Below are 12718 nucleotides of genomic sequence, written 5' to 3'. Positions count from 1 at the left end.
TGTCCGATCGGATTGCCAGTCGACCGGTTATCCGTACTTGTGACAAGGCTGGTGACTGCCCGATCGGATGGCCATCCGGTCGGGTTTCCACTCGAGTGGAGTTTAAAGGGACTAAGGTGCTTGTCCGATCGGACGGTAATCCGATCGGATTACCACTTGGCCCGAGTGTAGGTATTTTGGAGGTTCCAATCGGACGGCTGCTCGATCGGACGGCTGTCCGATCGAGTTGCTGTTCGATCGGGCGATCCTTTGTTCTTGCTTATTATTTGTAAAATTTCCAAGTTTGAATATTGACGGTGACGTCATGGTACAGGCTGAGGCAACAATAACTTATCACTTTACGGACATTCTGATCGGTCGGGAATCACCCCAGTCCGACCCGTTTGCCTGTTAGTGACGCGTTTATGCCAGAATCCATCCCGTGATCGTCTTAATCAGTGAACCATCCGTTCTTAAACCAACTCTAGGCCACCGATCTAGTCTACAGTCCATTCAGTCCTTTTCATCACCGTAGTAAATTAGAAATTTTGGAGAAGGAACTCAAGTTTCAGCATAAAAACTCTTAGATTTAGCTTAGATTTGAGGAAATAAGTGTGGAATCCCTTAGATCTTAGCTAGATCTCACCAAGAATGACGTCCATATGACATTTTGTACCAAACACCATGATAACATCATCCTCAAGATCTCAGATCTGAGAGATTTCACGGTGAAAAATGTGATTTCAAGTGAGAATCACGTAGAGAATGATGTGTAGAGTAAGGAAGTACAAGGATCTAGCTTGAAACGTACCGAAATTGATGAGAGAATGAAGAAAAGGTCGTGTGCGCGTGCCTTGGTCGAGCAGAGCTGTCACATCACTGAAAAGGTGATGTGACAGGCCTATTTATAGGTGAAGGAGAAAAGAAGGGAAAGTCTGGTTTGGTTCGGATGGCAGTCCAATCGGGTGGTCATCCGATAGGGTGACAATCCGATCGGATGGCCATTCTGGCCAACCCAACTTTTCTGTATTCCAGTTCTTGATTGCTTTGCGAGTTAGATTAAGCGTTGCGTTGCGTATAGTTTATATAAGGTATCTAGATTACATTACCAACCAAAAGTTTCCAAGTTTCATAGATTCAGCCAGTGACAAGGCTCCAGTCTCTCGTTCAACCAAGAGTCAAGTTTCGCGAGTCTAAGGAGTCAAGCACCCAATTTAAGTCTCAAGAGTCAAGAATCATCGCTTCTCAAGCATCAAGAATCAAGAATTTAAGCATCAAGTTTAATCATCAAGAATCAAGTGTCTAGATTAAGCATCAAGAGTCAAGCATCATAGTGTCAAGCATCAATTATCAGCAAGATTCATACCAAAAGTGTCAAAACATCAACTCCATAAAACTACAGGGACCAAAATTGACAACTAATAGAAGTTCAGGGACTGTTCTTGCCAATTGTCTAAAATTTAGGGACGCTGGGCGTTACAATTATTATCATTTTGTTCTTCTTCCTGCATAATGGTTCGCCGCTAAATGCTCCATATGAAACATTTCAGGTAACCTCCCTTTGACCTTATGATACTTGTAGGTGATCAGTATATGTGAAACATGTCTTGCTTTCTAGCACGTATATTTGATATATTAATTTTAAAAATTAATTATCAATCTATTAAAAGTAATTATCAGCTAAAATGGTTGGTGTAACACCTCGTAAAATCGTGTCCAGTAATGCATTGACACGTGTCCCTATTCCTAATTATGCCTATTGTTGGCTAGGAGGGACGAATTTTGCCAAATGATGAAAGTATGAATGTGAAGGGACTAAAAGTGTCAACATGCTGAAACTATGCCTCTGAGTGACCTTTCACGGTATCCGTATTCTCAAATGAGCCACTTGTTGGATGAGAGGAACCGTTTGTGATTTTAATTGAAAGTTTGTTATCTGGAGGACTAAAGGCGTCGACATGTTAATTTATACCTCTGAGTGACCCTTTAACGAATCAGGAGCTTTTGATGTTCGGTCATACTCTCGGGTGTGCCAAACTTTGGCCAAGAGGGGTTAATTGTGCCAAGTTTGGAAGATATATTAAAGTTTAGAGGTTGAGGGACTAAAAATGACAAGTTTTAAAAGTTATGGATGGACGCCGCGTGTCGCGAAAGCCTTCGGCTTGGCTGTCGCGTGTCTCAGGAAGGGTTGTTGTAACAAATTTTTACTTGCAACCCACACATACTGCCAAAACGCGTCCAATTCGAAATCAGGGGCTCCCAAACTGCTATGCCACGTTCCTATACACTTGTTCTCACCTCCTAAGCCCCCATAACACCTGTAACCTCATCCTTAATCCCCCACAAGTATAAATAGATGCATTGTTTCATTTGCAAACTTGCACCTTTCCTTGATAAATCAATTCCTCTCATCTCTGGAGGTTCCTAGCTGAAAGGAGCTTCCAAATTACCTACATTGATAACAAATAAAATTCAGAAATCCACATCTGAATCAGATTATCAACTAATTTTTTTTACTACTTGTACTATATTTTAAACTAAACATAATGTTCATATAATATATATTTATTATTTTTGTTTTAGTTTTCGGATATCGGATAATCCGATTATCCGAAATTTTTAGAAATCCATATCCGAGTCTAAATCCGGAATTCAGATTATCCGATATTCGGATATGGATATTTCGAATTCGGTTTTGGATCCGAATTTTTTTGAACACCCCTAGTTCTAGGTTTGTTTTTTGTTATTTAAATTTGGATAATCAAGTAACGAGTTGCTGCAAGGAGACGCTTAAGACTGATTACTGAGACAAATGCAAAACTATCTTAAATGCAAAACTATCTTACTGTCCATAGCTTTAAGCAACTAATGATACGATGTGTGATTAATTATTTCTGTTTCTGATTTTCTAAGTTGTAATAACTAATAATCACTTTATCCAAAGAGCCTGTTAGTATTTTATTCTTGGTTAATTTGGATAGCGGAAGTGATGAATTGGTTGTTGTTACAGCTGCCTGCTATTTCATTTGACAAGAATAGTTTCTCGTTAGGGGGGAGCGGGGAATGGTGGATGCTTCTAGGAGCTCAAAACAATTTAATTATTGAGATTTTCTAAACCCATATTATATTCGGATGTCATAAAAAGTGGATATTGTACAATTGCTTTGGTTTATGTGGTTCACCTAAACTACGTATACAATTATTACTAATTTAAACCATATTTTATATGAAAAATTTATTTTATAACTTATACATCTTCGCTATTAACTATTTAATATTCTCTTTATTCAAGCAGCGTAACACACACATGTTTCTAACTTAGTATAGTATATAATATTAAGAAATTTAGCAAAAATAATATTTGAAAGTTATTAAAAACTTGAAAATATTAAAATAATAGGATAATTGACTTTTTTATTACGAGACTGAATTTGAGTGATGTGAATCACAATTGGTAATTTTAACCCACCACCTAAAAAATAAAAATAACAAACTGCAAGTATTGAAATCTAACATACTTTTCATATTCTTACCTTCTAATGAGCGTGTACTATAAACTAATAACAATTTTACGAACCTAAAAAGGCATCAACTTTGACATTAGTTGACCTTGACAGAAACTTCATGCAAATTGGAGGATTAACACCAGCCAAAGCCAGGATCGAACTCGGTAACGTCCAAATCCCGTCACCGCAAATCAAACCCGAAGCAACTGCTGGCCCGAATGCAGCAGCCTTTGCCTTGTTTACCTTGGACCAAATGAACAATATCAAACTTCCAACACACATGTCAATGGCAAAGTAACCTCCAATGTAGAATGGAATCGCCATCGCCATTGGAATTGGAATGAACCGAGCTAGGTTTTTCCCCACCAAGTCTCGAATCCCATTCACAAAGATCGCGAACCCGAAGAATATATAGCAAAGCAAGAGACATTTTTCGGGTAAGGTCGAGAATCCTTCAACTCCCAAGATTGCCATGTTGCGGAAAATGAGAGCGTACGGTGCAGGGTACTCCGAACCCGGGACTCCAAGATTGTCAAACGCGTTGTAAAACAGCCAGAAGACGCAAGGGGAGATGATACAACCCATTGCGGTCCCGATCACTTGGCTAACAAACATAGACCGGGGTGAAGCCAAGGTCATGTAACCGGTCTTGAAGTCCTGTGTTAAGTCAGAAGCGGTCGAGACGATGTTCATCATGACCCCACATGCTGCTAAGCCCGCCAGTACACCACCATTTGACCCACCAGCCCACGCTCCAATGACAAATATCGCAAGCTTACCGTAGGTCGATGCTAATGACCAGTCGGTGAGCCCGCATCCAAAAGCGTTACAGAACGCTAAAACCGGGGCGCATACGTAAATAGCAGCGACGTAGTACCACTTGAGCTGGTGGAAGATGTGTGGAAGAGTGATAATGGAGACAATAGCAATGGTTAGATAGCCAACTATCGCAATCCACGTAGGAATCTGATCTTTGAGAAACAATCGAGTGCGTTTTTGGTCATCATAAGACAGGGAAGGAAGATCGGGCAATGAGTTACCGGTAATGGCTTCTTCCGCTTTGGTTTTATCGTCATTGAAATGGCGATATAAGCCGGACAAAGTGTAATAAAGGACCTTTACGAAGTTGTAGAGCCCGTCACCAAGGATCATGGCTATGGCGATGAACACCTGCAGTTACATAATGTTAAAATTAAAAACCCACAAACGGTAATGCAAAATTAGCGGTGCAAACTAGCCGAGCGGCTTGCGAGCTATCGGCTCGACCCGAACTCAGCTTGAGCCTAAAATAAAGCTTGTTTATTTATAGAGCCCGAGCTCAAGCCTGGCATGTGAAGCTCGTCAAGTCTTTATGCACAAAAAGTTTGCTAATTTATATAGGTTTTAATAACATTTACCCCTTGTTCAAAGTTTTCTAGTAAATGAGCCAAGCTTATTTAAGCTTGTTTATGAGCCGAGCCTGAACCTAAAAATAAGCTTGTTAAGTAAACAAGCCTGAGCCTAAGCTTCACTTATCGAGCTTACAAGCCTAAACTAGTCTATTTTTTATATTATTTTTATTTAATACATAATCTAATAGATAATAAACGAGCCGAGCCCGAGCTTGAGAAACTACCAACGAGCCGAGCTCGAGCTTGAGCCCGGTCGAGCTCAGGCTCGGCTCGTTTGCACCCCTAGCGAGAACCAAAAACTAGAAACATGAATGAGTTTTACCCTGTAACCTTGCAAGCCATGAAGACTACTTGATTTAAGATCTGCAGAATACCAATCACCTTTCTTTTCGTTTATGAGAGGCCACATTATGCCCCATGAAAGGATGGTTCCGACTAGTAACGATACGTTGACAAGATACGGGCAGATCATTCCCACACCAACGTAAGTTGCCGAAAAGTCGAAATAAAACCTGGATTTCGCACCAAAGTATCGAGTTCATCAATAAATTTGATAAAAAGATATCTATGCATACGAAGAAAGAAACGTTGAGCATACTTGTTTTCGTAGGCTTTAAGACCGAGTGTGGGGAAGTTTATGAATCCACAATCGTCGCCACCGGTAAAGAACCATTGAAAGAAGCCCCATAGGAAACTCATGGAGAAAAACTTCCCTAAAGTCCTCACTTGTTTCCTAAAGAGAAAAATAAGCAATGAAGTTATAGTTCATGAATTGAAGATAAAGAAGATGATGGTGGTTGGGGCTGCAAATGAACCGAACGTTCAGCGAACAGTGCGTGAACCGTTCGGCGTGAAGTTCGTTTGTGTTCGCTCGTTTAATAAATGAACGAACACGAACAAAATATTTCTTTTGTTTGGTTAAATGAACAAACATGAATGAAGGCCACATTCGTTCATTTATGTTCGTGAACGTTCGATAGCGTGTTCGTTTATGTTTGATAGTTCATTAGTGTTTTTTTGTTTTTTATTTTATTTAAATACTTCAAAATTCTGACAAATTAAATATCTAATGAGTATCAGTGTATTATATATTTTGTATATATTTTGTTCATGAACGCTTGTTTGTACTTGTTTGTTTTCACGAACATTAGTTTGTATTCATGAACGTTCGCTACCTAAAATTAACAAACGAATACAAATGAACATGAACACTTTTATTTCCTTCACGAATGAACAAGAACACAAAATCTCGTTCGGTAAGTGTTCATGAACAATTCGTGAACACATATATTTCCTTAACAAACGAACATGAACAAGGTCTTGTTCGTGTTCGTTTGGTTCGTTTGCAGCCCTGATGGTGGATTGGTGGTTGTACATATGAATGTATGATACCTGGCTAGCTTAGCACCCTGGGGAGTGTGGAAACTATTGATAAGGTGAGCGGTTGCTGTGCCGCTTGGATAAATGAGTTTGAAGTCGATAATCATGATCTGCAACAAATACAGATTAGTTAAACACAGAGAAATAAGAGAAAAAACAAAAGGGTCTGACATACGCATACCTTGCGAAGAGGGACGACGGAAAACAGTCCAAGGAAGCTGACTACAAAAAGAAACGCAATCATCCATCCAAGAGACGGGTTCTTCATGTTCTGTGCTGCATTTGCTTCGTTTGATTGTTTGGCAATAACTTCACTCATCCCAAACAAGTAACTACCAAACCCCCCTATCAAATTCAAACATGGATATTATACATAAAGGATTCATTGCGACATACACAACAAACAAGCATTACGAGGTCACCCATCCTATTACTAGTCTTGTTTGAGCATTATTAACTTAGGGATGACCTGAAACCTTAAAAATTTGGGACAGGTATACGATTACGGGCCAGGTATGAGCATAATTATAATTATTTTAAGAGGTATGGTATTAGGTGATACAAGTCTGATCCCCCAAAACCAATCCTATATTCGTTTACCTAATTTTAAAAAATAGTTAATAACCATTTTTAACTTGTTAAAAGCTTGAAATTGTCAAATAGATGAAACTGTTAGGAGTGTACTTAATAATTGATATTTCAAGTCGGTTTTTGGTGAGTTTATGATCATGTTTGGGAAATCAGAATCCTATCGGTATTTTTTAACCACATAAGATTGTATCTAGAAACCCGTGAAACTGATGGATTGTAAGTAATCGAGTACCCAACGAGTGTGGGACAAGGATGAGATACGGTTTCACAATCAGCTATGAGATTTAGATTACCCAAACTCGCGTCTCTAACATGTTTACTGATGCAAGATTTGTTTAGTGTTAAAAGTCTTCCAATATTTAAATATTTAAACAGATATTTGAGTTAGCTTTTAGTAGTTATGACTTCAACAATCTATAGACTATAATGTGGTGTGTGATTCATTGTATAAAATATTCCATCTTTGTGTGTGTTAAAAGTAGCTAGATTTAAGCATGTTCACATATTCCAATTGCCAACTCAAGGATTCGGTTTATAAGTCAAGAATCTTTACTACAACTCATGAATCTTTAGTCTAAATTTTTCTATTTTCCTGATAGTGACCTTTTCTTATTTTCTTGATACTGACCAAATTACAAGATAGTCTTCACTTGTAACCAATAAATAAATTTTAAACAATTTCTTATTATGTTTTAATTAAGATTAGTTTTTTTTTTTTTCCAGAAGATGGAGACCATAACTTTTTAAGATAAGAGGCAGAAAACTGATAATAAATAAAAAATAAGTTAAAACAAAAACAAGTTTTAAGATAAATAATTTAATCTTAAGAACATCTCAAGCTAAAATCACTTTGTGTAACAAAATAATTAAACAATAATAAAGCGTGATCATCACACTATAAAGTGGACTTTGGAAAGATTAAAAGTCAACTTGATCATGGAATGTGAACCGCATGATCAACACCCCTAATCCACGCCTAATTCAGTGGGACATGACTAAGAAGAAGATGGTCCCATAATTCACATGGTAATTTATGAACACTACTAATATATATTTAAAAATGCTTATTGTCACCATAAAACAAATTTAGAGAAAACCAAGTATGTAATAGGTATTCAAACAAATAAGCCTAATAAAAACAAGCTAAACTATCATCAATTTGGAACCCCAATATTGAAATGTAGTTATTAATTATGGTCCTAAAGACTATGATTAGCAATTAACTGAATGAATAACATCTCCAACGCGGTGACCATGAGAGGATGCCTAACAGAATTAAAAGAGAGACAAGGAATATGAGAGGGAGGGCCGCCTGTGAAGCCTTCCGACATGGATGATAGAGACAAAGATGGTCTTAGTCTTGAGAGAGCCAACCCCGAACTTGGCTTGTGAGTAGTTTTCAAGTTCAGGATCAACTCGTTTATTATTTATTAAGTAATTGATATGTATTTATAATTATTTTTTGCGTATCTTGAAATTATAAATTTTATATATAACATAATATGTATTGTTTAGCTAGTTTCATAATAATTTTATATATAATAATAATTACTATATAAATACATATATCTATAATATATTAAAGTAAAAAAATATAAACAAAGGTTTGTTTAAGCTCATGAGCCGGCTGAAACCGATAAGTGAAGCTCAGTCTCACACTCATTTGTTAAACAAACCTATTTTTAAGCTCGGGCTTTTTAGCGAGCCGAACTCGAGCAGCTCACGAGCCGCTTATCTCGTCCACTCAGAGTTCAGACTCTTACATTTACTAAGCAAGCAAGAAACTAGTGATCAATTGATCACTAGACACATCAAATTTCACTTTCAATTAAATCACCGTACACTGAATCACGTGATTCAACTCACAGATTCACCATCTCCAACACACAAACTCCAAAATCACACAAACCTCGTGAACACTGAACAATCAATTCAATCATAACTTCTGTTCAGAAAACAGAAACTAATGAAAACGTACCTGAAAACGCGATACCAGACGAAGCAACAACACACGTCTGAATAACCGTATTCTCCTGCCTCGTGAACGGCTGCTTCAACAAACCAGATTTACCGAGAAACTTCGTCCACGTTTTCACGAAGAAAAACCCTAGCAGTCCGGCAGACACGTTCAAGGACGGGATAATTCCGGTAGTTAGGTTAAGCTTCATGACGATAAACGTGAAGAGAATCCCTAAAATAAAGCTGACGACGAATGCGCGAAGCGTGAGCTGGTTCTGCCATGGCGGAACCTTCTTGCTCTCGAATATTTTCTCGATCGAGTCCGTATCTGTGGTCCTGTTGCCTCCGTTTTCGTTATGAACATCATGTTCGGTTGAAGATGTTGGTTCCATGGCCGCTGGTTATGAAAATTGGTGTGAAATTGAAGGTGTTGATTGGTGAATTGCTGCTGCAAGTAGAAGAAGTTGATTGAGGGTTTGAAATGGTGACGGAGTGATGGGTCAATGACAGTAGGGATGTGGTTGAATGAATATATATTTGTAATGGGGATCTCTTGTGTTTTGGGATATTCAAAACAGCGAATTTTGGGATATTCAAAAACAGCGACTTACAAAACAGCGACTTATAGATATATTTGTAGATAACGATAACAAGAAGGTCAAGAAGATATATATCATAAAGAATTGAAGGGGTTAAAAAACAACAACAAAAAAAAAAAAAAGAAAAAAAAAAACCTAGGAGAATTCAACTTACGAGTTGCGATGAGGGTGTGACCGGATTTGATTGATATCTGTTTGATTCGTTATGATACCGGTATATGCTACTCACGTTGTGTGGTGGGGTAGGATGGACTTTTAATAAAATGATGTTAAAATATATAAAACATTTATTCTAATTCAATTCTCTCATAATCTTTTCCTTTTTTTTGTCATGTGTATTTTGAGGTTCGGTTGGGCTCTTCTTATTTCTTGGGCTGCTTCTTTGATGGGCTGCTGTTGGTCGTCTCATTGGGCTCGTCTCTAGGGTTCACTCGCCTTTATATTTCCTTCGCTCCTCTGCTGTTCGTTCATCCCAAAATAAAAAGGTTGCAGCGATCTTTGATGCTCTCTAGAACATTCCTCAAAAAGTTGTTGCTTTCTCCTCTTGTTCAAGTTCATCCCATCGTGCTGCTGAACAATATATTGTGCAGATCCTTCGGTTGAAGATCTGCTACTGTTGGTTGTTTGTAATCGGTGATTTACACCGTGTTTGATACCTTTTTTGGTTAAGTCATTGTACTTACTGTTCTGTTTATAAAAGATTATCTCTTTGTCACATGGTATCAGAGCCAGATTCGGCTCTCTGATACTCGTCTTCTTCCGCTGCTGCTGCATATTGATTGATCAGATCCGTTCGAATCTAGGGTTGTGGATTAAGGGTTCCTGATCATCCGCTTGAAGATATCTCTGATTGAAGGCTGGAACCCTAATTCGAGGGTTTGGGAACAGTTGTGGTTAGGGGTTCTTTAGATCGCTGTTTTGGCTTGTGATCGGCTGAAAGACTGAAACCCTTCCTAGGGTTTCTTTTCCTTGCTTCTGAAGGGGCTCTTGTTGGTCTCTGTTACAGAGCAAACCAACAGAGTTTTTACTGGTCATCTTTGCTTATAATCAAACTTGTAACCCTAAGTGAAGGCTACAAGTGTGATTATCAGGAGTTAAACGCACCCACTGTGAGATTGTTCTATCTCTGTCCTTTATTTCTTTTTTTGTTTTCTGCATCACTGAGTCAGTGTGTCTAGGCATCCCCTGTTTACCGGACTAGTCGGGCCGGCAGTTGATCGAGTCTTATCTGCTTATTTGTTGCATTTACTTAGTTTGTGTGTCAAAGCTCCCTGAATATTGTCTGCAGAGGCACCCTTGAGTGATGAACCTCTGATCGGACCTCTGTTCAGACTTCGCTGTCCTATGTGTTTTATTTGCGCTTATTTGTCTCTTGTTTTGACTATTATTTCTGTCTCTACTGTCTGTTCTTGCTTTGCCTGTTTTCTAGGTAACCGGTTTAGTCCGTGTTATCAATATGTCTGGTGATGACTCTGTTATAACATCCCCTAGTGCTACCCTGGTTAGCAAAATAGATGCTGGTGATCCTCTGTTTCTTCACCCTAGTGACTCTGCCAATTTATCTATAGTCAATGTAAAACTCAAAGGGTCAAAAAACTATAGGATCTGGTCCAATGCCATGTATCTTGCCTTACAAGTGAAAAATAAGATATGGTTTGTTGATGGTTCTTGCCTTAGGTCTAAAACTGATGAGGTCTTGGGTAGACAATGGGATAGATGCAACTCTATTGTTCTTACATGGATTCTTAATTCTGTGTTTGAGGAATTATATCTTGGCCTGGTTTATTCTAAAATTGCTTCTGATGTATGGAAAGACCTAAAAGAAACTTATGATAAGATAGATGGCTCTGTTGTGTTTAATCTGTATCAAAAATTCAACTCGTTTAGTCAAAATGGTATGTCTGACTCTGAATATTATCATAAGTTGAACTGTATGTGGAAACAATTGGATCAATTACTTGCTTTACCTGCCTGTTCTTGTGATGCATCTAAACAGTTTAATGACTTTAATCATCTTATAAAACTAATGCAATTCTTGATGGGTCTCGATAGTTCATACCAGTTTGTGAGAACAAATTTATTAACTCGAGAAACTTTTCCCTCTGTGAAAGATGCCTTTGCAGTCATCTCTAGAGAAGAGTCTCATTTACACTAAAAAAAATTCTGATAAAACCATAATGGTGTTGTTGGTTTTGCTGCTAGAGCAAATCAAATGTTGATTTAAAGAAAAAAGGTGTAAAAACTCTTAATCCTAATCTCAAATGTTCTCATTGTAATAAAACTGGTCATACAATTGAGAAATGTTTTGAACTTGTTGGCTATCCTTCTTGGATGAAATCAAAAACTGGTGGGAACAAGGGTAACAGGGTTAGTAATAATGTCACTAATGATACTACTGATTCCTCTTCTGTTAGAGTTCTTTAACTAATGATCAGGTAGCTCAATTGCTTAGTCTCTTGAATGATAAACCTAAGGGTGACACTCAGAGCAGTAAGTTTGCTGGTATGTGTGCAAATTATGTATGTCTAATGTCACACCCCAACCGATGGCGGAAACATCGAGGTGCGAGCACTAAACGTTCAGATTGCTCATGAGAATTCATAACACTATTTGTTTCAATAGAATTTAGATCAAATTCATCATAATATTGTCTAAAAGCAAACAGAACCAACACAAGTATCGAATACAGACCATAACAAATATTGTTCAAAGATTCTAAGTTAACTAGGTGACGTTTCTAGGCATCTCCTAACTGAATTCCATGCATCCCAAGCATCCTATCAGCCTGCAACATGTATTAAAATATCAATACAAAAGTATTGGCGAGTATACAAGTTTGATAATAGTGTAATAGATTAAAACAACTCATATCCATAGTGTAAACAATAAACAGTTTCAGCCGTGCTAGTGTCGCAGTCCACGCAGTGATAGCCCAAGTATCCCGATGCTTTAGTGTTTACCCAAGACTCAAGGTAAATAGGATCCTCCTAACAATACCCCCTGAGAATAATGGGAGAGGTGCATCTCCTATAGAGCTACTATTGTTAAGGCGGAACTACACACTCTGGATTATACGTCACATAGCACAAAGAGTCAAGAATCAAGAATCACAAGTTTTACTTAGGACAGAGTATAAGTTTCAAGATTCAAGTTTTAGTTTCATAGAATACATGTTACACCCCAAAGGTTTAAAGTAAAAGGGGATCGGGTATACTCACAGTGATTGCTTAACAGTCACAACTATTATTGGATCAAAGGGAGCTCTTTTAGGATTAGCCTGATTAGATTGCAGTAGGGTAAGAGTCGGGCAGCG

The 12718-nt window shown here is 38.0% G+C and overlaps 1 protein-coding gene across 1 annotated transcript; it reads right to left on the bottom strand.

The window, feature by feature from the left end:
- Positions 1-3373: 3373 nt before the first annotated feature.
- Positions 3374-9539, bottom strand: LOC110912188 (probable metal-nicotianamine transporter YSL7). The gene is made up of 6 exons (XM_022156860.2): positions 8826-9539; positions 6438-6601; positions 6269-6366; positions 5475-5609; positions 5199-5388; positions 3374-4655 (listed from the first exon to the last, which is right to left on the bottom strand). Exons 1-6 carry the CDS (start codon positions 9196-9198, stop codon positions 3549-3551), a joined length of 2067 nt encoding a protein of 688 aa, XP_022012552.1. The 5' UTR covers positions 9199-9539; the 3' UTR covers positions 3374-3548.
- Between the last annotated feature and the right edge of the window lie 3179 nt (positions 9540-12718).

The sequence above is a fragment of the Helianthus annuus genome, chromosome 15 (genome assembly GCF_002127325.2).
Source record: "Helianthus annuus cultivar XRQ/B chromosome 15, HanXRQr2.0-SUNRISE, whole genome shotgun sequence".
NCBI classification, from domain to species: domain Eukaryota; kingdom Viridiplantae; phylum Streptophyta; class Magnoliopsida; order Asterales; family Asteraceae; genus Helianthus; species Helianthus annuus.
This window is presented reverse-complemented; position numbering and strand designations above follow the sequence as displayed.

Coding starts and splice junctions, on each gene's coding strand:
- LOC110912188 (XM_022156860.2), bottom strand. CDS start 9,198: ATGGAACCAACATCTTCAACCGAACATGATGTTCATAACGAAAACGGA. Junction 6,602..8,825: donor GTCTGGTATCGCGTTTTCAG/GTACGTTTTCAT, acceptor TGAATTTGATAG/GGGGGTTTGGTAGTTACTTG. Junction 6,367..6,437: donor CCGTCGTCCCTCTTCGCAAG/GTATGCGTATGT, acceptor TATTTGTTGCAG/ATCATGATTATCGACTTCAA.